This window comes from Scomber japonicus, chromosome 10 (assembly GCF_027409825.1).
Source record: "Scomber japonicus isolate fScoJap1 chromosome 10, fScoJap1.pri, whole genome shotgun sequence".
Classification (NCBI taxonomy): domain Eukaryota; kingdom Metazoa; phylum Chordata; class Actinopteri; order Scombriformes; family Scombridae; genus Scomber; species Scomber japonicus.
This window is the reverse complement of record NC_070587.1, coordinates 12525472-12552647: the sequence shown is the minus strand read 5'-3', so window position 1 is coordinate 12552647 and position 27176 is coordinate 12525472. Positions and strand designations below refer to the sequence as shown.

Here is a 27176-nt window from a genome sequence, read left to right as displayed (position 1 = left end):
TAAATGTCCAGGAGAGGAGAAAGGGACAGACAAGGCCTCGGTTATGATCATTGCAGTCTGCCAGTTGCCTCGCCGTAGGAAATGCCGGATGCGTCTGCTTGAGCCAGAGAATGGACACAAAGGCTGAGCTTTATTGGTGATATTTAGCTTAGACAGCCAGGTTGTAACCTTAAGAAAAACAACCCAATTGCCCGTGATAAAAAGGACTGTGATATAGCACCCAAATAACCTCACCCCACTTTCCGTTTTAGATTGCCTTCAAAGTAGACCTACAACCCTGCACACACAGCAACGTGCATCTTGGAAACTGTCCCTTAATGTGTTTTGATATTGTAAACTCAAACGATCCTTTTAACACACAATTCATTGTTTTATCTTATTTAATGAAAAAAATAGACAATGTTTTATACACCAGCTAGTAACAAGAACCAGATTTTTCGCCCAAAGTAGAAGTTTAATAGATGGACGTCGTTAAATCATTACACGCTTGTTTTTTTTATTATGGAGAATAAATAATCTCATTTAGTTTATATGAATGTACACATTTTTAAGGGAAGATATTTGGTGATTTTATAAATGGAGTCTTTAAAGTAGCATCACCTCTCTGCCCTATCATAAGATTACACTAACAGAAGATCTCTTGACAAAAATCATAACGTTTATTGCTTATAAAACGAAATATTTCCCAATAAAGGCGCGGGGATTTGCTATTAAAATATGGTGGGGAAAATGGTGGCCATTTAGTTGAGCAGCAGGCTGATTTATTATTTATTGTTCTGTCCCACGGTCACGTGTTTGGGGCGCCCTATCCAGTCTTGGACAAGGTTCAACTTGCTGGACGTATTGGAGCTCCTTGCTGGCGCAGGAAAGCAGAACATTATCATGCAATGAATCTGTTTTTTCTCCACACTTCAGGACTGTAAACGCGTTTTTTTTTCCTTTTTGCATTTTTGCCATGTCGACGTTGGGAACAAGTTATTATGTCGACTCGCGTGTTCTTCCCGAGCAGGAAGATATGGCACCGAGGTACTCATCAGCTGCAGGGGTGGAGCAGGCGATGCTCACCGAATATGGCGGACAGGAGTCTTTCCCTTTGCAGGCGAAATCTTCTATTTTTGGTGGATCTTGGAGTCCCATCTCGGCCCACCCTCCAAACACAGCCGCTCCGACCTATATACATCACCATTACACAGGCGGTGACAGCGATGGCATGTTTACACGCTCCTGGGCGTTGGACCCGGTCTCTGCATCTCTGTGTTTGACGGGATTACCATCGACAGCCATGCATTATGAGATAAAACCCGAGCCTCTGATAGGGAGTGGTGAATGTACAACTTTGGAGACGCACACACTGCTTTTGTCTGACATTGAAAACGGAGCCTCCCTTGCAGAGAATCCCAGCGAAACCACATCCACGTCTAAACCCACTGACGAGAGTCCGTCAGCTGAGGAAAAGAGGGAGATAGATGCAAGTAAGGAAAGCGTTGTTTTTATTCTATTCTGGTCATTATATGGCTTCATTTGGATTAGAATAACGGTTTGAGGATGTGGAGGAATTGTTTTGGATGCTAGAGGTCTGATTTAGGCAACATTGGACATATTTGTTTAGGCTCTAAGTGAAGTCTTAATAATATGGCCTTTTGTAAAGATAAGATGACTGACATACTATTTGAATAGTTACCAGGGTTTGTTATGGATTTTGTAAATCACAGTCCTGTAATTATTGTACTTTTCAACAGAATTCAGAAAAGCATTAAAAATGTAATTTCTTTAAAAAATATAGTCAGTCTGATTCTGAAAGCATTAACTCTCTTGTGTCATGATTTTGACCCCCTCCGTCTCCAGATAACCCGTCGTCCAACTGGCTTCACGCAAAGCCCACCAGAAAAAAGCGTTGTCCGTACACAAAGCATCAGATCCTCGAACTGGAAAAGGAGTTTCTGTTTAACATGTACCTCCCCAGGGATCGTAGATACGAAGTAGCCAGAGTCCTGAATTTGACCGAGAGACAGGTGAAAATCTGGTTTCAGAACCGCAGGATGAAGATGAAGAAAGACAACAAAGACCGGCGGAGAGACAGTTAACTGGTGTTAGACTGACGCTGGATTAGAGCCGGAGGAAGGGGGGAGAAGGTGGGTGGGGGGCTTGTCCGTAATATTCTTGACTTGTTACACATGTTGTTGTATAGTTTGTGTTGTTAAAACAATGCTGGATGTTTTTTTCTTATAATATCCTGCGGTTCATGTTTATGAGAGGATGTCTTGTCAGAATTTAGATGTGTTGTGTTTGGCGTACAAAGATAGCGAACTGTAGGCCATTTGTTCTCTGCATGAAATGATCAGTGACTACCTGAATGTCTTTCAGCTACCTATTTGCAATATTTAATTTATTGTTTTTTAGTCATTTAGATTTATTTTTTTTAACCGTTTGGTTTTGATGCTATTTGTGAAAACACTGTGCACACTTAAAATACCTCGTCGTTACTGGTTCCATCCAAAATAAAGAGTAGTTTGTACAGCACGTAAGAAAAATCATCATGTCTCATTGTTGTGATTATCATGACTTAATATCACAATTTAAAGCGTATTTCTAATATATTTGAACAAAGTATAAGAGACAATATATTCAATTAATTAAATGGTACAGTTTGACGTAATTTAATTGACTGCTTTGTTCACCCAAAACATTTTCTAAATATTAACATAATCTAAAATTGTAATTATATCAATAAAAATGGATTGCACTGTAAGCCTTTTTGTATTACAGGAAAAAGACTTTTACTACGTCCTCTGGTTTGTAACCACTGAGATTTATGGCGCAAAACAACCCAAACAAGCCACAAAAAACTTCACAAGGCCTGTCTAGATTTTTTCCTCCTCTCTCTCTCTCTCTCTCTCTCTCTCTCTCTCTCTCTCTCTCTCTCTCTCTCTCTCTCTCTCTCTCTCTCTCTCTCTCTCTCTCTTAAAGAGGCCTTTTTAAAAATATTACAATGATGTAATTGTACAAATTAGAGAAGAATCTTTATTTGATTAAAACGTCAATGCTGACTTTTTAAACTTTTATAGGCTCAACCAAATACTGGATATAAAGGGGGAAAATGCTCGCAATTACTTGAATTATGCTCGTTATCTTAATTTTAAAAAGCATTCCCAGATATGCAATAAAATTAAATTACAAACCAACAACACATGTAAAAAAAAAAAAAAAAATTAGAAAAAATAGGAAGTCTTACACATGTTTTGGTCTTTGCATGTTAGTATTTATTTATTTATTTTAGCTCATTTTGCTCTTTTGTTGTTGTTGTTGTCTGATTCCCAGCATGTGCATGTGCAGTTCTTTGTAGGACAGTCTGGGCCTTTGAACGCCCCTCAAACTAGACTAGATGCCCCTCTGCAATAAACCGCAATCACAGCCTCAACTGTTTATAAGGTGCGAAAACAGCAAAGCATGCAGAGGCTCTGCGACAGCAGTAAAGCGGCATTTCCACTGAGGCTTGGGCAAACAGTCAAATATGTAGTAATGGTGCTGTAAGATAGGCCTCGAGCACTGGGTCAACACACACACACACACGTACAGAAATAGAAAGAGAGATGGAGTGGGGTGCCCGGAGGATTGAATGAGTCTGTTTAAATACATTTAATTACTTTACAACCGTCTACCAACAATTAGACTGTCTCGGTGCAGAAACATCCGCTTGTTGTTTTGTCTCAGCCTGGACAACAGTCCTCTATCAGACTGGACTCTCTCTCTCTCTCTCTCTCTCTCTCTCTCTCTCTCTCTCTCTCTCTCTCTCTCTCTCTCTCTCTCTCTCTCTCTCTCTCTCTCTCTCTCTCTCTCTCTCTCTCTCTCTCTCTCTCTCTCTCTCTCTCTCTCTCTCTCTCTCTCTCTCTCTCTCTCTCTCAGTTATCAAATAGCATACACATATCAACATACGCCACTTTATTGGTGAATGAACTTGAATTAAAACTTGAATTAAAAAAAAAAGAAAAAATAACATTTGAACATCTAAGAAAAAACAACAACCAAAAAAACCTAAACAAATAGCTTAATAAAACAATCAATGGAGCATTCCGGTTAGTTTGGATGGTGGTGTCGATGCTCTGTGCTAAACTGAGTGCTGCTGTGCTCTGACCACCAGCAGGTGGAGGCAGCGACTCATCTGAAGATCAATGAACGAGCTGGATGATGCGTTCACAGTACACCAGGACTACTCCCCATTTATTACAGACCTCCCTCAATCATGTCATTTTCATCGTAAAAAAACATCGAATCCTGCTACGTGTTATGTTACATACTATGGTCAGCCATGCCATAAAGTTGGACTCTGTTTTGTCAGGGACTCCAGGAGGTATAAAATTGTTTATTAAATGATTTACACCACCTTGTGCCCCTGAATAGTTTAGAAGAGTCTCTGCTACTTTGTTTTTTTCACACATGGCTGCAGATGTCTGCCAGTTCCAGTGCATACCCACACAACACAACAGACTGTAATAATGAACTGACAAAAATATAATTTCATTTATGTGGAATCAATCCACTGTCACCATGTGAGCACTTACAGGCATGCACACATACAGATCACACAGTGCATACAACCAATGTCAACATCATCTTTCTTTCCAGGAAGTGGACTGGATTTCAACTGTGTGATGAACTTGAGCTCCTAAAAAGTGAGAGATACCCCAAACTGTCCCTCCCTTGCTGCTCACCTCACCCTGTTTTCCCCCCTCCGTCAACCCCCAAATGTCATCCACATGCAGCTCATTACTCTTATTCCTTTTTGGGATGTTAGTATAATTTGCACTTCCCACTTTTCAAAACAGTAACGTGATGCCAAACACAGCTTTTGTCAGGCACTTTTATTGATGGCATTTCCTGTCTAATGCCCATGAATGTTGGGACAGATATCTTCTGTGTGAACAGGCCATCCTGCACAAAAACAGAAAGTTGCTTGGATGTTGTTTGCGGTGACCTGTCACGACCCCTATACATCAAATCTCATGACACCACCGGTGAGAGAGGCTGCAACTGGGGGAGAAGTTCAGGGGAGTAAAGTCATGAGCACATGGGGTCTATTCACTTCCTTCCACACTGCAAATAGTCTTGTCATACAATCCCAAAGTGGATGGAGACAAAGAGATTGATTTTTTGATGTGTATCTTATTTAATATGGCCCAACATTTGTAGGCTTTCATTAAAAACATGATCTCAGATACATCTCAGATAATGCATTTTTCAAGAGAAGTATAGCTCTTTGAATTTGCTCTCCAGTGAGTTTCTTTTATCTTTGGAAACTTTCAGCCACACTCCCAGTGCATTTTCTCACTATGCATTTGTTTCAAATTGTTTCCCAAACCATGTTCATATCCAATTTTGCCTTTGAAATCTCTTAAAGGGGAAACTGCACACTAGTCAAAGAGGCAAAAAAAGAAATAACAGAAAGATGGATTGTCTCTTAAAACAGGGGCTGTGTAGTTGGTGTCTTTTTAATGGCTTGAACATACATTCATAGCATCAATATCAATATGAAACTCTTATACACCAATCTCGTATTTCCTTTTCTATGGTCCAAGAAACATTTATATTATTAATTTGTCTGCTTTGATTTTCTGTGAGGCAAAAGAGGCCCAGAGTGGCCATATCAGCAAGTTGTCCAGTTTTCAGGATATTTGTGCGCATGTCGACGTGTAAAACTTGATTTGCAGGCCTGTAATGTTCCTGAAGTGTCTGTCAAGTCTTTCCATGAATCCAAGGGGCTCAATAAATAAAACTGTAATGTGAAAAATCCTGACGTGAACACTGCTTTTGTTTCCAGGACACACACATACACACACACACACACACACAGACACAGACACAAGGCTCGAAGCGAAATCTGTTTTCCAGAAGGAGACTTGAATGAATCCCTGTATATATATTTTTTTTCCATTTTTTCCCCTCATATGCAGAACATGATGTGATATATGATATGACGCAGTGTTAATGGCGGTAAAAAAAAATGCAATAAACACTTTGATAAACACTTTCAATTATGTCCCCTAATACAGTTTCAAAATATGACGTACCTTGATTATGAAATATCTGTATACTATGTCATACACGTATACAATTCTTTATAATAAACGTGTAATTGTGACTAAATAAAATGACAGTGTAAACACAGAGAACAGATGCACACTCGGTCATTTTTCAATAGTTTATTTCTTTAAGGCAGTATTACACACACACACACACACACACACACCACAAATGACAGCAATTACATAACACATTATAGACTAACGTAGTAAAAATGAACACGGTAGTCAATGCATGTTTTACACATAACAACACGTCAGTGGTCGTATTTGGCCTCCTTGCCTCCCAGATGTTGTTTGTGAACAGACGGGAAACGAGCCGGTCATGTTCACAGACACTCTTCTCTGTCAGCATTCGTTCAAAACAACCAGGAAAAAAAAATATGGCTTCATCTCCATAAAGCTCTGAACAAGAAGCAGACATAAATATTTGTGTGGTAGTTCATGTTGCTGTAATATCAAATGGTGTTCAGATTCTGCACCATCAAATATTGTAGAGGTTTATTCATTTTTATCAGAAGGCTCTTTGTTCTCTTTGTATCAGTGTTCTGCTTTTACACCTGAGTGAAAGATATAGGTTAATACTCTCCACCATATAAACGATTATTTATTTGCAAGTTGTAATGAGACGAAAAAGCAAATACGCGTGGTTATTAAAAAGCATCATTTGCAGAAATACCCACAAGTGCTTAAAAATGTGCCACATAAATTACTAAAAAAATCAATATAAAACAATCTTTATATGAAATTATAAGCTCTCATGATGACAGAACAACTGATATTATTATTATTATTTTCAGACTAGACAAGCATATTATTATATCTTAAGATCTGCCTCAAAATTCAGAGCACATTTTAAAAACGTATAAGGAGACAAAATATACAATTATAAGTAGTCAAATATTTTAGACATCTGTGGAAAATCAGAATTATTTTAGAAACCAGTCAGGCCAGGGAAAGACTGAGTCCACAGGGTATCTACCAGAGGGAAAGGTAAATGGGAGTGAATGGGTTTTCAGCTGAATGCCAACACCCACTCACCTCAGCAAACAATTGATCCTAAAGCTGCTCCGTTCGTTTCTCTATACGACTAACAAAGTCCATTCCTCTCTTCTTTCTTTTTCTGTGCCGAAGTAATCCTTTTTTTGCAAACGAAAAAAAAACCCACAGTGTCGTTTTTAGACGCATTTCTGCTTTATTAAGCAAGTGTGGAAAAAAACCCTCTGTGCGTAATGGCCGCGCGTCTTGCCATGCTTCTAAGAAATCCATACATGTCTAAATTGAAAACTTCTCCTACAGCCTATACCAAGAGAGTGGTTGTCCTCTTCCTGGCCATATATGATCTAAGGGAGTGTTAGATGGTTTAAATGTGTTCTTAGGGCAAGGAGCTGTCAGACCTTTTGGCGAGAAAGATTGATCACACACAGGCTACCAGGGTTCTTTGTTTAGAGCCTAAGCAATAAACAGCCGTCAGATCCCCACCTTTCCTCTGCATCACACTACAGCGGTAAATCATCTCTACTCCACGCTATGTTATAACCAATAATGCTGACGTGTATGGATGATGGCTTGGGTCAATTATCCCTATAGGTGAAATAAAATAAATGAAATGGGATCTCGGATGGGGAGCTATAAACTGTAAAATTAAGACAAATACCCGTTAAATAACTCAACTGATTTCATCTATGGACATGAAATGTTTTTCTATTAATATATTTCATATTATAACAGGTATAGATGTAATAAAGCTACATGTGAACACGTGTCTTATTGAGCAGCTTGGATACTAAAGTGTACCAAAATCGAATTGACGCCAAATCCCATAGAAATCTACAGTATTAAAAACGAATTTCTCTCTCCCCCTTTCTCTCTTTCTCCCTGTCCTGTCTCTCCTGTGTGGTGGTCTGTGTTGGGGGAGGGGTGGACATGTTGCTGGATGTCTGGTGCAGCTTTTCTCTCCAAGCGAACCTTCAAGAAAGTCTCAAGATTAATGCGCTGCAACTGATAACGACTGTGGGCGTCGTTGCATTAGGAAACACAAATGTGGCTGATGGAATGATTTGTGTAGTGCCATGTTACTACTAAATGCAGAACACACACACACACACACACACACACACACACACACACACACACACACACACACACACACACACACACACACACAGTCATGCACCACAAATGCGCGCACCAGTACGGTTACGTGAGCGCGCAAAGTAGGAAAGGCTTTTGGGTGAGTTTTCGGGGGTGGGGGCAGTGGTGAACAAACTGACCCAAAAATGTGTAAATAAAGCAACCCCTACCCCCGGAATGAGGCGTTACCACTCAGACTTTCTCGATCAATCACAGGGGACAGTGGCTTCTTTTGATAAAAAACCCAAATTGTCATTGGGCAGATGCAATCATGTGACAAGCAGCACGGTCTAATTCCAACCATGTCCTCATGAAAGCAATGGTTTATGGCATAGAGGTCTCCATACGACTGTATCCAGTTAAGTAGTTTAAGAAAATAAACTGCTCATTATTTTTTATTGTTATTTCTGTCCCCCCTCTGAATTACCTTAAAATCATCGAGTTTTCAAGACAAGAAGGAGGAGATGAATTACGAATTTGGGCGAGAAAGTGGTTTTATCAACAGCCAGCCGTCGCTCGCTGAGTGCCTGACATCTCTCACTAACCCTGTCGGTGATGCATTTCAAAGTTCATCAATCAAGAGCTCGGCGCTTTCACTCTCGACACTGATTCCTCCTCCTTTTGAGCAGACAATCCCCGGCCTGAACCCGGGCGTCCACCCACGCAACAGCCGCTCAAAGCAGGCTCTGAAAGGCTGCAGCCCGCTGCAGGCTGCATCCCTACCCCCGGAGTACCCGTGGATGAAGGAAAAGAAAAGCATCAAGAAAAATCAGACTGCTGCATCTGCTTCTACTTCTACTACTGCTGCTGCTGCTGCGACAACGACTGACTCCTCACCACTCTACTTCTCCCCCCAAGGCAAGACATGATGATTAATAACCTCCATATAAGGGCTCCTCATTGTCTGAGGATCCCCCCTCTGCAAGGAGCTGCATCCCGGGCCTTGTGCAACATTGGCGTCCCTTTAAGCCAGTATAGGATTTTGATTTAAGCATACTTAATCTCATCAAGTAACGCACTGACTTGTGATGCAGTGTAAGAGTGTTAATGCTTGACAGTAATGGAGAGTGATAAGGGCCAACAGCTGGCATGTTCATTAATCTTCACCCTCCGTCCTGTCCTGTCCGCGCAGACCCATCATATTCTGCCTGGGGCCCATAAATCTTCCCAGACCTAGTGCTTGCTTGCCACAACTTTCACCCCAAGGCTCATGTTTACCCTACACACAACTGTACTGCTGTTTTTTAAATTTTTGGTCGCCACTTTTTTCTGATTTAAAACAATCTTTGATTTATTTTTTTAGGTTCTCCAGAGACACCAGAGAGTGGTGCTGGCGGTGGAGGCGCATCCCGGAGGCTGAGGACCGCATACACCAACACCCAACTGTTGGAGCTAGAGAAGGAGTTTCATTTTAACAAATACCTGTGCAGACCAAGGCGAGTGGAAATAGCAGCTTTGTTGGATTTAACAGAGAAACAGGTGAAAGTGTGGTTCCAGAACAGGAGGATGAAGCACAAGAGGCAGACCCACTGCAAAGAGAACCGGGACAGTGAGGGGAAGTACGCGTGTCTGGACGACGGGCCGGAGGACGAGTTTGAGCAGGCGGTGGACGATAGCCTCTCCGGGACGCTCCTGGAGAGGGAGAGGTATTTCCACCAAAATACCTTGACTTCACAGCCGTGTCAGAATGGGTACAATGGGGACAACCAAAGCCCGACTGGCATGTCTTTGAACAGCAATGAGAAAAATCTGAAACATTTTACACACTCGGCACCCACTGCTCCTATCTGCGTGTCAACAATAGGCCCGGACAATGATCATTCCCCGGGCCTGGACGTCTCTTTGCAGGATTTCCAAGTTTTCTCCTCCTCCTCCTCTTTCTCACCAAGTTTGTCAGATTCCGCAGAAAGTCCCCTGCCTCTATCGTCCGAAACGTTTGACCTTTTCTCAGAAACACTCACAACAATCGACCTGCAAAACTTGAGCTACTGAAATATCCCACGTTTTATTTTAATTCACACACTTGTGATCAGACTTTGTATTTAGTTTTTAATCTCATAAATAAGGTAAAGTAAAGGAAACAAAGCTACTATTTAGCCTATATGGACTCTATTAGGCTGCAGAGGACAATTTATTTTTATATGAATTTCGACTATTACTGAGCAGAATATTTTTCATGAAATAAAACTTTACATTGATTGGAATCAGCTGCTCTGTTGTCTTATTTTATAATAAGGAAGTCTGGAGAGCGTATTGATTACACTTTAAAAACATAAACATATGTTTTTGGGACACTGACCATTAAGAAAATAATGAATAATGAATGAAGCTGCACAGTCTTAGTATCTGTAGTTGGGAAATAAAGCTATTTAATATAAAAGCCACAGGATAGCATATTTAGAAAATGGACGCTGACATGTTCTTCTAGGATAAAAACGCAATTAGCTACCATCAATATTGTCTAAAACTTCGCTGGAATAAAACTCTGAACGGATGCATTAAACGCAGTGCAAATACATGAGATGTAAAATGAAGATGTTGCTGACAAAGAACACCGTTAATTCATCAGAACAGGGGGGATTTCAGATATTCATCACGTCTGCGCGTTTAAACCCAGAAAAAGAAAATTCGCAGTGAGATTTGCCCGCAGGAGTCCAGGCCAAAAGCTATGACTTTTCTTGGCTCTCTAATTAAATTTTATTGCCTATAAAACTCCCAGCACTGAGGGTGCTGGTTTATAGCCTGATCCGCGATGTAATACAATCTCTTTGAATTAAGACTCGCGCCTTATTGCGCCATTGTGGTTTTCCAAACTTTTTATGATTTACAGTTTATTTTAGAATTAGTTCAAAGTAACCGACACAAGATTTGTTTTTGTCCCCAAACATGCATCAATTAAAACCTAATTGGTTTATTCTGATAATAAAAACGCATTACTCAGATGTATTCAAATGTGATTTTTAAAAAATGCATTCCTTTTTTATAGTTACAGGCAACTGTGTAAAATTATATTAATTTGGGCCAAACTGAGTTTGCCCTTGCTCTTTATCGCATTTATTGCTCAAGGAATTTTTTCTCACGGACCAGCTGAAACTCGGCTGGAAGCGTTTGCTACAATACATTTTTCTACAATACGGTTAGGGAAAGGGTTTGATGAATAGCTACAGCCATGAGTTACAAGATTTACAGTCACACTGATCGATTATTCTGAACAAAGGTGTTAGGATTAATTTATAGGCTCTGTGATCATCGTGCTGCTCTCAGGACCTCGTGGTTTTTATCAGACCAGCATGGTAATAATAAAAAGTGAGGTGAACTGGTGAACTGCCATTCCTACTGAGATATGTTATTAAGTGACGTTAACTGTGTGTAGTTTGAAAAAGACTACAAGAAAGCTCAGGGAGGCATTTAGTTTTGGTTTGGTGATGAAACCACTGAGTTCATCTAGCAAAATGTTAAATAACAACAGCAAACATATTTCTTTATGTTTACTGTGTAAAAAAACTAAAGACTTTTGAGTTTTTATGCAAGTGAAAATTTCTTTTTTGTACACAAAATAAAGCACCTCGCCTCATTTCCTATTCTCACAGGCATCTCCAGTAACATCTAAACTCCTTTATTCATTTAATTATAAATGTTCTGCACAATGTTCAGTTATTTGAATGACTGTGGTGAGTTTGAGCAGCTTGGACAACAAGCAATGGTTGGATTACAAACCTGTAATGAGGATGATAAAAAGGGAAGAGAGGAGTTTGAGATGACAGGAAAGTAGGTGAAGCTTTATGGGAAACAAGATACAACAGTGTGCCAGCAGATACCTCCCTCATGCACATCCTCTCTCTCTCTCTCTCTCTCTCTCTCTCTCTCTCTCACACACACACACACACACACAGGTCAAAGGTCAAGCTGGCTCTCCTCTTCTCTCTAAACTGGGAGGAACTACTGCCAGGTCAGGAGGGGGTCAGGTTTTGAATGACCATGGAGGGTTTGAGGCTCATAAAGAATGTACTGGCTACTCAGATAACAGGATGTGACATCAGAAAATGTACACGTAAGCAACTTGTAGTGAATATAATCTGAGGTTTGAGTTTGCACTAAGAAGCAAGGAGTGACACATGACAATAACTTAGAGATTTGCATAGTTTGGGGCTTCTTTTCGCTGTATGATTAATGCTACAAAGCAAAGGTAAATGAAAAATGCCTCACTGCAGCCTGCATGTTCTGTCATAGTGTATCAAATACCATTTCCTCTCTTATAGGCTAAATGATATAGACCAGCATAGCTACTGTATGGATGTTACTTTCCTCACAAAGCTGCTGGACTGAAACTAGAGTGAATAAAGTGTTTCTGGAGAGAGTTTATGTGTCTGGCAGCATCAACAAACACCATCTCCCACCTGCAGCTGAAGCCAAAACTCTTTTCCAGCCTCTCCAGAGCTGCACTGACACTTCTGTCTCATTTCACCACAACAACAGGATTTACAGTTCAAAGGAGCACCCTTTCAACCTGGATTGGGTGATACGGCTTGTCAAAAAGATGAGTAATGAATGACTGACACCTTTATAAACAATATGACAATAAGCTGCTGTAGTGAGTTGAAGTCCCCCCCCTCCCCCCACCACCACCACCATGTCACTCTTGCCTATTGGTGTGTTGGTGCAAGTTGGTGCATGTTGGTGCATGCCCAAATGTGTTTTCAATTGGCAGTCTCACAAATGAAATGAACAAGATAAATTCAATGTGATTTGAAGATAAACCAGCTCAGCAGAGGTAGCCTACACACACACACATACATACACACACACACACACACACACACACACACACACACACACCACATGCCCCAGAAACCTACAAAACAGTTTCATACAATTGCCTCTTGAGCTATTAATAATCCCCGTTTTGATTTACAGTCTTGACATATTCATAAGGTGCAAGTCAAGTGCTTGCATCATTGTTAAAAAACAAGGACACTCCCCGTGTGTCCGAGAAGTCACTCACAGCCTGCAAACTTATAAGTGCCAGAGAAATATTACCTGTAATAAATTAAAAAAATATGATCATGGCATTATGCTCTGACTTTATTAGTCTGTAACGTGTCATTGCTCCATTAAAGCATCAACCAGTCAGTCTAAATATATCTACGATAGACCAATAAACGTCGCTGTGAATGTTGAACAACAAGAGGCGGATTTGAATATTTGTCCCTGTGGAGGAACTGTATGGTCACTAATAAATAACTTCCGTGTGTGTGTTTGAGCACATTGCTGCTTCCGTAAGTTTGCCCAGCCGGAGGGTCCATCGCTGTTAGAAAACATAGACGTACGATGCGTGACGTTCCTGAGGAGTTATCGTTGCTCATTTCAGGTAAAATACCTTTAAATTATATGCTTGGCAACATGACCGTCTTTACCGTGCGCCTTTATGGCTTTCCCTCCCCCCTAAAAAAAGTCCAGTTTTTAATACACCGCTGTGTGAAAGAGGAAGCACAGACTCAATATGGATGACTGAGTTTAGTTTTTTGTTACCCTTTTTTCCCCCTTTGCATCTCACTTACACCAACACACGCTCTGGTGCTGGTAAATGCTGCTTAGAAGACTATCCAACGATGCGCACTTTGACGCCAAAAGTGTAGTTTTATGTGTATTGTTGTGCTATAAAAATGCTAGATAATCTCCAGCAGCTGTAGTGGGTCAAGTGACTGCCAAACAACACATACCAACCACTGTGATATCAGCTTATGTTAATGTTTTACCTGTGTTTACCTGTCGTTTTTCTGGTGTTTTTTTTACCTGTCGTTTTTTTTTTTTTTTTTTAGATCTAGAAACTTTCCTCTGTGATGGGTTGAAAGGGGAAAATTTGAGCAAGAGGGCAAAAGAAAGGAGGGAAGCCATCATCAAACGGATCAAAGAGGTCAAGTCCAGGTATGTCAGCATGTCGACTACAGTAGGCCTACATTATATGGAACAATGTTAGAGAAATGTCACTTGATGTTGTTTGTTTGTTTGTTTGTTTGTTTGTTGGTCCAAAAATGTAAAAGTTGTTGATATCTATTTCCTGTCTTCACAACAGTTACCCACATGACTTCAAGGACAAAAGTGAGTTACTCTTTACTCTTTGTTTAAAAAATCTTGAGTTTAAATAATTTTCAACAGTGGTTCCCAACCAAGGGGTCTGGACTCACACAAGTTGTAATAAAAGGATGATGATAATTATACTGATATGAAATACCTTTCAGATTTTTGTCAAAATGTTGCCTTTTCTCTAATCTTTGCTTTCTTTTTGTGAACTACTGTATACTTGTAACTCTTCAGCCTTTCAAAATGTGCGAGGAAGTGAAATCACACTTCAGAGGACAAGTCACAGACATGCAATGCTATCTATAATTACCAGAACTTAATAATAAGGCGTCACATGCACAGCACTTGGGAACCACTGTATTACACCATAGGCCACCATTACTACACAGCACCCTCTGTTTGCTCCAGTAGGTGGCGACGACTCAGATGATGAGGACGAGTTTGACAGCAACAATGAAGGAGGGTCACTGCAGTCAGAGCGCACAGACAAGGATGAAGAGGCTTCTGAAGGTAAGCCACAAGCACTTAGTTTTGATGTCCAAATTGCCTTACTAACAAGTAACAAGCTGTGGCTGTGAAGTATTGAAAATTGCCTCTTGGCATGAAAATATACAAATGTTGGAGTCTGCTCCATGACTTTGAGTGGCACAATCAGGGAGACATTCCAACTGTAACTTGGCAACATACTTGGGAAGCAATTTGGGGGCATAACTGCTACTCTCACCACCTCTTTCACCCCACCCGTTTGACAGCAAGAGCATGCTTTATTGCTTTCAGCCAAAGTCTGGGGGCTGAAAATGACTGCCATGGGTTAGGGTTTAGATTTTGAGAAAACGCATTCCCCAATATACAGTAGCTCTAACCCTGATGCTCCTTCATGACAATGTTTGCAAGATTTTGTATTTACTTTTTAAAATAGACTATCAGGGAAATCCTTGTGAAATGGTGATTAGAGGTCTGGGGTTTATGGGCTGAAAGCAGCTGCCAGTTTTATGGCGGCTCTTTCACACAAAGCAACTTTGACACAGCAGTTGAACATTTGCATTGAAGTTGCACAGTGCGAGGAGACTCTGCTCTACTGGGAAGCAAAACAGGGCTTTTATGTTACCATGGATCAACTCCATCATCAGAAACCCATCTGTTTATGTTTAACATTTTAAAAACAACTTCTGTTTCCTCATATGAAAACATTTTCTAATAATTTGACTGTAGTTTGAATGAAAGTGGGTTCACAGATATTGCTAAATTTCACTTGGTTGGGTTTCCTTAACTGTTTTCCAGGTGCCCAGCAGTCTCCACCTGTGGCAGCTCAGGACCTGACGTCTGTGTTTAAGGCGGGATACCTTGAGAAACGCAGGAAGGGTGGGTGTTCTGCTAATGAACTCACATATTTTTTTTAAACTCTCTCTTTAAAAATGTATGCAACGTTTTCATATACAAAGGCTATTTGTGCATCACATTATACAAAACAACACTCATTATTTAGCCCACACAAGACACATGTGATACACATGTTAATGTTTTTTCCAATGCATAGCTCTAATTGCCCTCATAATAAACCATAAAAAAATATGCTGAGATTTCTGTTGGTTTTTCCTCCACAGATCACAGCTTTTTTGGCACAGAGTGGCAGAAGAGATGGTGCGCTCTGAGCCATCATATCTTCTACTATTACGGCAGTGAGAAAGGTACTCTTATAATTTCCCTCTTTTTTTTTGGCCCTACTTGTTTGCATCCTGAATGAATCACATAATGTGACAGGAAAACAGTGGATTTTGCTTCTTGCTCATCAGGATTTTGACAGTGATGCTGCTGCTGTTGTTGTTGTTGTTGTTGTTGTTGTTGTTGTTTTATCTGAACCATTAATGATGTCATTGTAAACAGACAAGCAGCAGAAGGGTGAATTCAGTGTTGCTGGGTACAATGTCAAAATGAACAACACCTTACGGAAAGACTCTAAGAAAGACTGCTGCTTTGAGATTTCGGCTCCAGACAAGCGAGTCTATCAGGTACGTTTAACTCTGTGATGGTTCGAGAGTCATTGCTGTTCTAAATGTACCTCTGAAAACTGCAAAACAAATGTGGACTTGAGATGTGCCGTGTTTAAAAACTTGGCAAGGCATGTGTGTACATGCACTTCATCAAAACTTTATTTTTAAAACCCATTCATTCATTTGACACCGTTGCCTTAACACTGCTGCCTTTGCAATGGCTCAACCTGACACGCATATTTAAGGAGTTTAAATGAGTGTTTCTAACATTCAGACTCTTCCACGCGGAACATTTTGCTATGCATAAATGCAGTATTATTTGTTTATGTTAATTAATATATGAATAACTACATATTACACTGACTGCAGTTTTCATTTCTCTCCTCTTTCATCACAGTTTTGTGCGTCATCACAGAAAGAGGCGGATGAATGGGTGAAAGAGATAGACTTTGTTTTGAGAGGTTTGGACTGTTTCAAACATAAGAACAAATTGTTAAGCAGTACAGTGTTACATACACCCACATTTGTTTCTTGATTAACAAAAATCTGAATATAAACAAAATTGTTAAAATATTGTCAGTGAAAACTCTGCGGCTATACAAATATCAGCATTTATTGTGTGTTAAAATATAATGTTTGACTGTTTGTAGATATGTCAGGCTGCATCCCAGAAGAAGAGGACGAGGACCAGGAAATGTATGATGATGTTGGACCTATGGCTGGGGTTGACGCAAATGAGCCGGAGCCAATTGATGAAGACATCTATGAAGAGCTTCCAGGTCCGATCCAAAAACACATTATATTACTTTGACAATCTCTATTGACACAAATTGCATTTATCTCTGGTATTGTTTTTTTGTTTTTCAAAAAGTTTGTTTCCAGTCATTTCTTTTCTCTCTGTTCTTTAACAACAGAGGAATCATAACATTTAATCCACTCACTTATCCATCAATATTGTTTCTCCAGAGGACGACTTGCCCACTCCAGCAATGCCCACTCCAGTAATTCCCACTCCAGTAAAGCCCACTTTAGCAAAGCCCACTCCAGCAAAGCCGCCTCCAAAGATGGAGCCTTCAAGCAAGCCTGGTCCTACTGCCACAGGTACAGAGGCCTGACGTTTACTGTAGATCTGTATATCAAGCCTGTTTTGATGTTTGTGTGTGCCAGCTTTTACTGCAGATAGAGAGGACAGAGTGAGTCTGTAATCAACAAATGCCCATTCTGTCACACCCGTTTTATAACTGCTTGTGAGCAAACTCAACCGTTTAAGCCACAGGGAAGTAGAAGTGACATTAACAGAGGAAGCTTCTGTGAACAGGCACATCTGAAAGTTGACACAATGCTGGAAATAACTTTCAGCCTAGTTAGCCAACTTCCTTTTACAATAAGCTACGTGTTGTGGTTCTTCAGGTGCAAAAATACTGTGCTCAGATATCTTTAACTCTCTCGAGTTAAAGATATGTGAAAATATCTTTGACAATGACAAGCTATTTCATTGTGGGTGGAGCAAAACAGAAGGTTTAAATAACTTCTCAGAGAGGTGAAAACATTAGTGCAAAATCACTGATGTTTTGAACATTTTTTCCAACAAATGTTCAAAGTTATAGAGATCTGTAGTTTTAATCAAGGTTAAGATCTGTTTTATTTGGTCAGATGTCATATCCCCTTTGCACATATGTCAGCATAATAGTTGACACATGCATAAATTGACTTTTTATCCAGTTTAAAGTCACACAGACACTTTTTAGATCTTGGTCGTTTTAACTGTGTTTTTTAACCAGATGAACAGACTTTAGTCATTATATGTCTGGTTCTTATGTTATCAGATAAACAAGCTGAGCAAACATTATCAGCGGCTCAGCTCACATTGCACAGCCACTCAGGATGTCTTGTGTCTGCTGAGCAGTGTCAGAAAAACACTATTTTTAAAGTGAAACTGCTTTATTCAGTGTTTTTACTGGGTCCATTTGTTTTGGAGAGGAGGCGGCCTCTGTGGATAATTTGGCTCCTGGTAAAAACCTCCTGAAAGATGAACACTGAATGGAATGCTAACTGGGAGACAACAATGTTGGTTATTTAACAATATTTTTCCCAGCTAGGCCCTCCATCTCCCTTTGTAATCCTACATTGCATTGTAGAGGACGTGTGATCATCCAAAACCAAAAAACCCAACAACAAATTATTGTGTATTTAGTGTTATTTGACTTCTTTTGTCCCCTCATATTCCATTTTGTCACTTTTCCAGTGTGAACATACTACATAGTGAACACCTGCTCAGAATTAGGATGTAGTATTGACTTGTTGGACTGGCAGTCAGTTATTGTGTTGCCTATTCTGCCTCTGCACATGTTGCCACCTATTCTACTTTAGGCTCGCCACTGCCTCCTGTTGGGTTTGCTGCATATTAACAATCACTGCAGTGTACCCAACATATAAAGATCACCTCCAGACATGTTTTAGGACACATAAAAATACTCTGCTTGGACTAATAATTTGTGTCTAATATGGTTTTCCTACAAAAGTTCAATTAAACATTATTAAAATTTACTCCTTCTACCTTATTGAACAATGCAGAATCTATGTATATGCACATTTTTATATTTACAAAAGTTTAAATACCAGACCCAAGATTATAAGTCATTGAAAAGTCCATTCTCAGTGAATGTGCACTGGAGGCTTCAAGTTCCTACTTCACACTTGTATAAACTGAAAACTGGACCATGATGTAACTCTTATTTAAGGTGAGCAGAGAGAAACTCTCTTTGTGCAGAGTAAAGCAACATTCAAGTGACATTAAGAAAAACATTTGTGAGAGGAGGGAGATTTTAAAGCATTTACTGACATCAGAAAATAGAGCACCTAATCTGTCATAATTTACAATATGTTTCTCTTTTTTCCACCCAGTTGACAAGAGCACAGACTACCAGAACTTCTATCAGGGTTTATGGGACTGTTCAGGGGACCACCATGATGAGTTGTCCTTCAAACGTGGTGATGCCATCTACATCCTGAGCAAGGTATGGTTGGAGAAATCCTCCTGGTCAGGCGTAAAATATTGATTTTTCCCAAGCAGAGTGTTATCATGATGCATAGTAAAGTCAGAATTAGCACAAACTCAGTTGCATTGCAAGAATTTGATGGAGGTTCTGCTGGTCCTAGACCACCTAAAGTGAGTTGGGCCCTTATAGGAACTGGCTGTTCACATCCTTTACTGGCAGTGCCTGGCCCACCGCCTAGAGGTGGATGGCTGATGGTTAGAGGCCGACTGGGCTCGATTGCTCTGGCACTGTGATGGGGATTAGTTGTGTCACAACGGAAACTGTTTTAGTGCTGTTGGCGGAGGCTGGACGTAGCTGGCGCACAGCACCATTCCATCACTTCCATCTGGACTGTTTCAGCACGCTGCCGCCACTGCCATGCCAAGCAGTGAGCAGCCCTCAGCCCACACACCTCTCAGACATCTCTCTCACCTCGCCAAATAGGAATGTGTGTTCTCAGGAAACCCAAGGCTCAGTCCGCCACTCTATTCAGAGCAGGTGAGGACGTGTAGTGGACGCACAATTTCCGAGGCTTGTCGGCTAGGTGTGGGTGCCAGGTGTGGAGAACTGAGAGGCTGTTCTTTACCTTAATTATGTAACCACACAGGAGCCCCTTTGTGCTTCACTGGATCATATGAACACAGAATTGGATTTTGTTGTGATACATTTAACAAGCTTGTTTTTGAACATCGCACAGCAAATAAGGCAGGGAATTAAATACTTTTACAGATGCATGTCAGCCCTGTGGTTTGTGTATAAAAAAACCTGTGAAATGTGCACCATCTAGATTGGCTATATTCCCTTTGGTTTCTATGGAGCATGTAGTCAACTGAGGCATACTGTTGTCAACTGGCCAGGTCCTTTTTTTAAATTCAAGCCTGCCATCTAGTGGTGCCCAGAAGCCATGAAGATTTAAAAATGTGCTGTGACTGATGAGGTCCACACAGTCCGCTACTGTGTGCTCCATTATCCAAAATTACACAAAGAAAATGTTTTAAATGAAAACATTTCATTTATTTATTAAGATGCACTTAAAACATTTAGTTATCATGTATTATTATGAATTATCTTTCCACTTTATTTCTATAAAATGTATTTGGACAAAGCTAATGTTGTATTCTGTCAGAAAAATGCAACGGACACCTGCAAAAGATGAATCTGTTCATTATTTTTTCAGTTTTTCAGTTAATTTATTAATTGTTTAGTCTTTTTAAAATGTGAAAAATGCAACATTTCCCAGAGCTAAAGGGAAATTGCTTGTGTCAATTTACAGTGATAAAAAAACTGAGAAAAGCAGTAAATCCTTAAATTTTCAGACCTGGAACCTGTAAATTTGGCATTTATGTTTAATAAATGATTCAAGTGAATAAAGGCTTATTAAAATCATCAATTTTCTGTCTATCAACCAAACGATCAATTGCACCAGCACTAGTGTTAAGGAGCAAACGCACAAAGCAGACAGACCTATCAATGCTCATTGGCCAAATGCCTGTTTATTACTCTCTCTTCATGCATGGAAAAAGACCAAGAATCAAGTTGTTCTTTCACTCAGACTCAGAGTGCCATTAGCTGAAACCTTGGTGTTGGGGGTTGTGGCCTGCTGCAAGGGCAATGACCATAAAACCTGTCTGGACTACAGCAGCCAGCTGCAGCTAAAGGGACAGCCGACTCCTTCCACCCCCATCCTCCTTTCTCCATCTTCCCTGCGGCCCTCCCCCATTCCACAGCCCAGAAATAGCTGTAGTGTTACAGCTGCGAGACCCCCCAGTCAGGCCTGGGTGTTGATTATAGGGCCTGAGTAAGGGTTAGCCTGTGTTGCCCCCCCCCCCCCAAAGTAACAGCACATAAAACTAATCGAGTAATGTAACATCTCACTTAACTTAAGTGGCTTGATGGGTTGATAAAATGTAAACACTGTCCAAATATAATGCTGCTGCTGTCACTGTTGTTATTGTGCCTGCAGATCTTTTCACCTTATCGCTTGTTTTTCAATTTGTGCTCGTAAACCGATGAATCAGCTGTGGAGCATTTCATTTTGTTGAACTACATGTAGTACTTGTAGTCAAATTATGGGACAGTGGTATTAGCCAACTTAGGCTATTGTGTGTTAATGTGTGTGTGTGGTCACAGTGTGTGGCGTCATTAGTCTTCTGCAGCTCTGTACGTGCCTACTCATGTTGTGTCCCGCACTCACTCAAGCATGACTTATTTGTCAGCCAGAACTGCACAATGAGGTGTTGCTGTTTTCAAAGACTAGCTGCAGGAAGTCATAATGTGTGCACACACACTCAGTCTCGCACCCTCTTACACACACCTTATGTCAGTCTGCTACATTATCCCCTTGGGGCTTGTGACGAAATGTCATTTTCATTATGTGACACATTAATGAAATGGATGTGACATTTTCTGTTTGTTTCTTGCAGTGATGTGCATGTGAAGTTTAATTTGCTGGTAATAATTCAGCTATACTAATGACTTTTTACTGTATTCATGTCACTGTCTCACTACAGAGTTGTGATGTGGGCAGTAAGTCAACCTTTTTTCTTTTTTTTTTAACCATTTTTTGTCTCACATAATGAATGACCTATCATCAGACATCTATCAATGTTAGCTATTACTATTGTTATTGTAATCTTCCTGTTTCTAGTACTACAATGTGATCACATCCAGTACTCCCTCCTGGTAATAACTGGATACAGATGTGGTCTCTCCTTGTCCCTCCCTGGTGTTTGGCATTGGTTTGAAACATTGTGCAGGTTCCTCTTGCTTCAGTCTTGGCAGAGCGTACTCTCCAGTGTTGATTCATGTCTCGGGAAGACTTTGATGTGAGGTCGGGCTCTTGGTCAAAGAGAGAAAGAGAGGTATTCTCCTCTTGTCTCAGATCTCTCCTCACAGTGTCCTCCTCACATCTCAGCATGCTGACAGCCATTTGGAGCTAGAACTTGTCACGCCGTGACAGATTTATATGTGATGTGCTCTGCGCACACTGAGCGATTTGTGTGGACTGCCGGAAAGTGTGTGCAGTCTCAAAACTGACACTGGGTAGACAAACAGGACAGAGACCAGGGAATGTAAAGTTGTTGATGGGATGCAGGAGTTGTTTTGGAGTAAAAGGAAAGCACTGGGGATTGTGTGAATAGAAAACAGGTAATGGTGGCAAGAAATGTGTCATTCTTTAAGCTGTTTGTTTTTGTTAATTCTGATTTAATTTATTAGATATCAAGCAGGATTTCATTTTTGACAAAAATGCCATTGTCATATGTCATAATTTACCAAAGCCAAAGGTGATGTCATAAATGACATGTTGTGTCAGAAAACACTCAACCAACACCCCCAAAAAACAGCTTGTGCATGAAATGTGAAAAATGTGGAAACGGTAAAGAATGTCCACAAACATTTCTCAAAATTTAAGGTGACGTCTTTATATTGCTGCTCTTGTCTGAAAGAAGGTTAAAAAATCTAAATAGATGCAATGATATCGCAAAACAGGGATGGAAAAATATTATTACTTTATTTAAAGGTTGAATATGTAGAATATTTATTAAAAGCTATATATTTTTTAAAATAATACAGCCACGGGGCGTTTTGAGGGGTACAGAATGAAAGTATTGCTTTTCCATAAAAAAAAATATTTAGTCTGAATTAATATTGTTAAATTTTTTTTGACGGGTTCGACAATGACGTTCTCTGTACATTGTACCAGCCAATTAGCGGCCGGAAGTGCGGGTTGCCAGGGTTGTCTGTTGTTCCGGATCAGCTACTGTAGGCTGGCACTGGGTGAAATGGAGTTGTAAACAAACACGGCCGTGTTGGACTCACTAAAACCAGCGTTTTTTGCTCTCAAGTACAACTTTTCATCCCAAAACTTCGAAGGTAAGACAGAATATCTGTTAGTCGCTGTAAATAAGTGGTTGTTTACCTTTGTATGCTGCTGGTTCACTTAGTTTTTAGCGCAATAATAGTGGTACTGTTGAACTCGCCAGGGTCTTAGCTTTCATATGAGATGCTATTTGTTTGTGTACCATGAAGTATCAAAACGGTAGCAATGGAAATGTGGAGAGTGGGTTGACTTTCTGACGCTATTCGGATTTTGATATTTGATCATTAACCTCTTAACGCACGCTGTTCCGTTCACGGGACGGGACGGATGTTAGGAGGTAGCCACACGGTCTTCTGAATGTTTTAAACACCAACCCTTAAACATATATACTCATGCCGTACATTGTTGGAAAGCTTAGATTGTTCTGATTCATTCAAGACCACTCACGACTTATATGGTTGCTCACAGCCGTAATAGTATTACCGATTAGCTCGGCTAGCCACTCAGCTAAGTGAGAAAAGCTATAATGCCTACATACCTTCAAAGTCTTCCCTTTATCCACAACGATCATCTTATGACTCAGGACTTTCTGTACAGCTCGCCAAGTATCCATTCTTGTGAAATATGAAATCCGTTTTCATAAAACCGGAATATTTTCCTCAATATGTCCATGTATTTAGTCCAACACGTAATGTAATAACACAAATAACAAACCATATACGGTCCGTTTACGTCATTTCCTGACCTGCGCGTCCATCTCAGAGTACACGTGACTAGATGTTTACGACCGTGAGCCTCTTCTGCTTCTGACGACACCACACACAAACCAATCGGTGTTTAGGATTAGGCAGTACATGCAGAGACATTGCTGCTACTCCCACTGGCGTTACAATGTAATGTACCTCGGTGGTTTCAAGTCAGTTACAGCGAGGGTATGTTCGCTTCCTGTTTTCAAAATAAAAGCACCAACTCTATCGTTATGGTTTTCTTAATAATAAAAGGCAACGGGTGTTTTATTTTGTGAAAATGACCGGAAGTGCGTTACTCGCTACGGCTAACTTGAGTGGCTCCGAATTCGCAGGAACAAAACTTTAAGCAGATGTTATTTGGACAAATTAGCGTCACATTGTGGATCTAAAGGGCTACTTTCTCGCCTAAAAAGGTTAGACATGTGGATAAAGTGGTATATTTACAGAGTTAGAGCTAAAATAAAATCCGGCACCGGACCTGGCAACCCGACTGCTGGAATTACTTTTTGGTTGTTGCGACTACGATCTCGAGACATTAGATGGCGTTGTTCTGCTCATTCTACATATTCTACCTTTAATTTTTTGAGTGTTTTTTTTTTAACTCACCTCCATCATCCTCTCCATGTCTGTGCTTTTTTTGTTTCCAGGAGTACCAGAACTTTGGCTGGTGGATTGGAGAGAAGGATGGGAATATAGGAATCGTCCCCAAAGAATATCTGATGGAGCTCTATGCTATATAAATGCACCCCTGTATGTAGCTGTCTTATTTTTCTTACACTCAGTTGCTGAGATCAAAACTAAAACATCAAAATACACACCTGGCATAAATCCACTATATTTTAACTGATATTTTTCTCATTTTTCAGGAACATTTCCTTCTTGTCCGCAGTATGAGAGTGATGATGGATACATTTTTATATGACTTGAAAATAGTTTTCTCTTGTAGCAACTATCTGCACTGCTTGTTTTTTATTTATTTTCTATCCAAATGAAATTTCTACCATTCCATGCTCTGCTTTTGGCAAATTTGGTATTTTCAACTGGCAAGATGAATAAAAATTCAAACAAATCTGTTGTATCAGAGATTTCTTTTATTATATAACCTGCTAATTAACCACAAGGTGGCAATAGAGTCTCTTTAAAGGTCATAGATCTTTCCAACAGACATGCTCAAGACAGAAATACCAAGTGCCAGTTTTTTTTTTCTTGCCTAAGGGCACAATCTTGAAATGATATTTACAGACTAAATTAACATAACGTGCTTTCTGTAAAGAGCTGAGCAGTTCAAATCAGACCACTGTCAATATTAAAAACGGCCAACACAGTAATTACATGTGCACAGCCTCCTGCATAAATGAAAATGTATTTATTTATCTTAAAATATGAGTTTACTCATCTGGCCTGCACTTTTGTGCCGAGCTTCAAAGGGACACTGGGTTTCTTTTTATGGCACCAGAGAGAATTTGCTGGGCAGAGGATCACAACGTGGCAGATGGTTGGCTGTGCTGCGTGCGTGAAACGGCTGAGGTGCACTAATAAGACAGCCACCCACACGGATAGCAAGGATGCTTATCGTCCTCTGAGGGGCTGTTTGACAGCAGGCGATGTGGCGTTTGCCGGGCATATCCTGCCGAGGTTACATACAGTACATACTCTACACATCTTTTTACAGTCTTCTTACTAAAATACCAAAGTTACCACACAGTTTTATCTATCGGGGGGGTAACACAGTCCTTTTTGCCGTGCTGCAGACAAAGGGGCCTTGTCAAGGTTTCTTCAAGGTTGTGGTGAAAATGGGGAGGAAAATGCGTTCATTAACCAATAACTCACTGTATCTTTCTCTCCCTCTTCCCTCTATTTTTTTCCTTGCTCCTGTCTCTCTGTTTTGTTCCTCTTGAGTGATGAGCTAGTCCTCTGTCCTTTGGGTGACATTCAAAGCCAACATAAATCCTGCTCTTTACAGTATAGTGAAGCAATAAAGCCTCTCTGCTAATTGGAGATGTAATGAATTACCATAATTAGTTATTGAATATACCACATTGGCTGTAGAGAGGGAATGCTTTGTTTTAAGGCAGGATATGGATGTAGAGGAACAATAACATCTCTGCAACATTACTGACAAGGATCTTAATCACATAATTCAATAATTTAGGCAGATTATGAAACACTCTGACGTTTTTTGATGTTGGTGTTGAATTGTGGATTTGATTCCTAAAAAAATCTTCACTGCTGACATAGTTGATATTTCCCCTAAGAGTCCTCCTCTTAATGTTTGGCTATGGGGTTAGGTTGCCAAAGGCAAGTAAGGCTAAATATTGCCTCTCATTTTTATGTGCCAATAAAGGATTTCCTTAATGGATGTCAACTACACCCCCACCCCGCCTTTAGATTTGGACAGCCATATCCTCAGAATATACAGGTTCTTTTATTGCAATTTAACATAAAGATATAATGTTTCATAGATAAATGCCACTGTGCCATTAATCTATCAAGCACTAAATTACACTAATGATACCAGAATATCACTAATTAATACCTGCAATCATAAAGATACACTTTTACCAGCCAAATATATATAGATTGAGCTTCTGAGTAATAATAAATAACATTAGATTTGCTGAGAAAGATGATGGAAATATAAAACAAATTTCCTTTCAAGACAGAATACAGTCCTAGCGATTTTATAATGATGGCTTAGAGCTAATGTGTATTAATTCTGATACATCCTATCAACTATAACACACGTATTTGATTTTATTAGTACTTTGATGTAGGTTAACTTTTCATGCATGCTCCAGGACATTATCAGTACACTAATGTCACCGTGCTAACACTGATATCTGCTCATCTTTGTTGAACAATACCATCCCAATTTCATACCATCACCCCTGGGGTTGGTGAGAAGGCTAAAGACTTGATCTATACCACTTTAGAGAGAGGTAATCTTGATCAAGCTGTCAGCTGTTTCTGCTGCTCTTTAACCAGGTCACTCAGTCATAGATCACCGCACAGCTTCATAGAGAGTTTCTGTCAGGAATAACACTGCCTTATTTATGTGGTATCCCCTGGCATTTTGCAGGAAATGTATTACCTCTCCAACTGGCCCTCTGTCAGCATTCCATTAAGGCCTCTCCCCTGGTCTAAATCCTTAAATCTGAAATAGACACTTTTTAAATGCAAGTCACTCTTAATTGAGGTCAGTTTCTCTTAACATAACTCAGCGGCTGACAAATTAAGGTTTCCACAGCTGGCTTATGACATAGTGAGAAGACATGGTGTGTTTAAAG

General features: G+C 40.1%; 3 protein-coding genes across 4 annotated transcripts; all 3 read left to right on the top strand.

Moving 5' to 3' along the window:
• The first annotated feature begins 955 nt into the window (after positions 1 to 955).
• On the top strand, positions 956 to 2112 carry hoxa9b (homeobox A9b). Its single transcript, XM_053327023.1, has 2 exons — positions 956 to 1472; positions 1846 to 2112. The coding sequence occupies exons 1-2, from the start codon at positions 956 to 958 to the stop codon at positions 2082 to 2084; spliced, it is 756 nt and encodes a 251-aa protein (XP_053182998.1). The 3' UTR covers positions 2085 to 2112.
• A 6562-nt stretch (positions 2113 to 8674) lies between these two features.
• hoxa2b (homeobox A2b) lies at positions 8675 to 10202 on the top strand. Its single transcript, XM_053326799.1, has 2 exons — positions 8675 to 9068; positions 9523 to 10202. The coding sequence occupies exons 1-2, from the start codon at positions 8675 to 8677 to the stop codon at positions 10200 to 10202; spliced, it is 1074 nt and encodes a 357-aa protein (XP_053182774.1).
• Positions 10203 to 13494: 3292 nt separating this feature from the next.
• Positions 13495 to 24941, top strand: skap2 (src kinase associated phosphoprotein 2). 2 transcript variants are annotated; one of them, XM_053326798.1, is made up of 13 exons: positions 13495 to 13578; positions 14030 to 14135; positions 14284 to 14309; positions 14703 to 14801; positions 15573 to 15653; positions 15896 to 15979; positions 16176 to 16300; positions 16680 to 16743; positions 16933 to 17061; positions 17249 to 17383; positions 19187 to 19299; positions 24537 to 24639; positions 24756 to 24941. In XM_053326798.1, exons 1-12 carry the CDS (start codon positions 13539 to 13541, stop codon positions 24627 to 24629), a joined length of 1095 nt encoding a protein of 364 aa, XP_053182773.1. In that variant the 5' UTR covers positions 13495 to 13538; the 3' UTR covers positions 24630 to 24639; positions 24756 to 24941. The 2 variants fall into 2 exon arrangements, with proteins under 2 accessions (XP_053182773.1, XP_053182771.1); XM_053326796.1 differs by having other exon boundaries at positions 14700 to 14801.
• Positions 24942 to 27176: the final 2235 nt, after the last annotated feature.

Coding starts and splice junctions, on each gene's coding strand:
- skap2 (XM_053326796.1), top strand. CDS start 13,539: ATGCGTGACGTTCCTGAGGAGTTATCGTTGCTCATTTCAG. Junction 16,301..16,679: donor CAGACAAGCGAGTCTATCAG/GTACGTTTAACT, acceptor CTTTCATCACAG/TTTTGTGCGTCATCACAGAA. Junction 19,300..24,536: donor CCATCTACATCCTGAGCAAG/GTATGGTTGGAG, acceptor TTTTGTTTCCAG/GAGTACCAGAACTTTGGCTG.
- hoxa9b (XM_053327023.1), top strand. CDS start 956: ATGTCGACGTTGGGAACAAGTTATTATGTCGACTCGCGTGTTCTTCCC. Junction 1,473..1,845: donor AAAGAGGGAGATAGATGCAA/GTAAGGAAAGCG, acceptor CTCCGTCTCCAG/ATAACCCGTCGTCCAACTGG.
- hoxa2b (XM_053326799.1), top strand. CDS start 8,675: ATGAATTACGAATTTGGGCGAGAAAGTGGTTTTATCAACAGCCAGCCG. Junction 9,069..9,522: donor ACTCTACTTCTCCCCCCAAG/GCAAGACATGAT, acceptor TAGGTTCTCCAG/AGACACCAGAGAGTGGTGCT.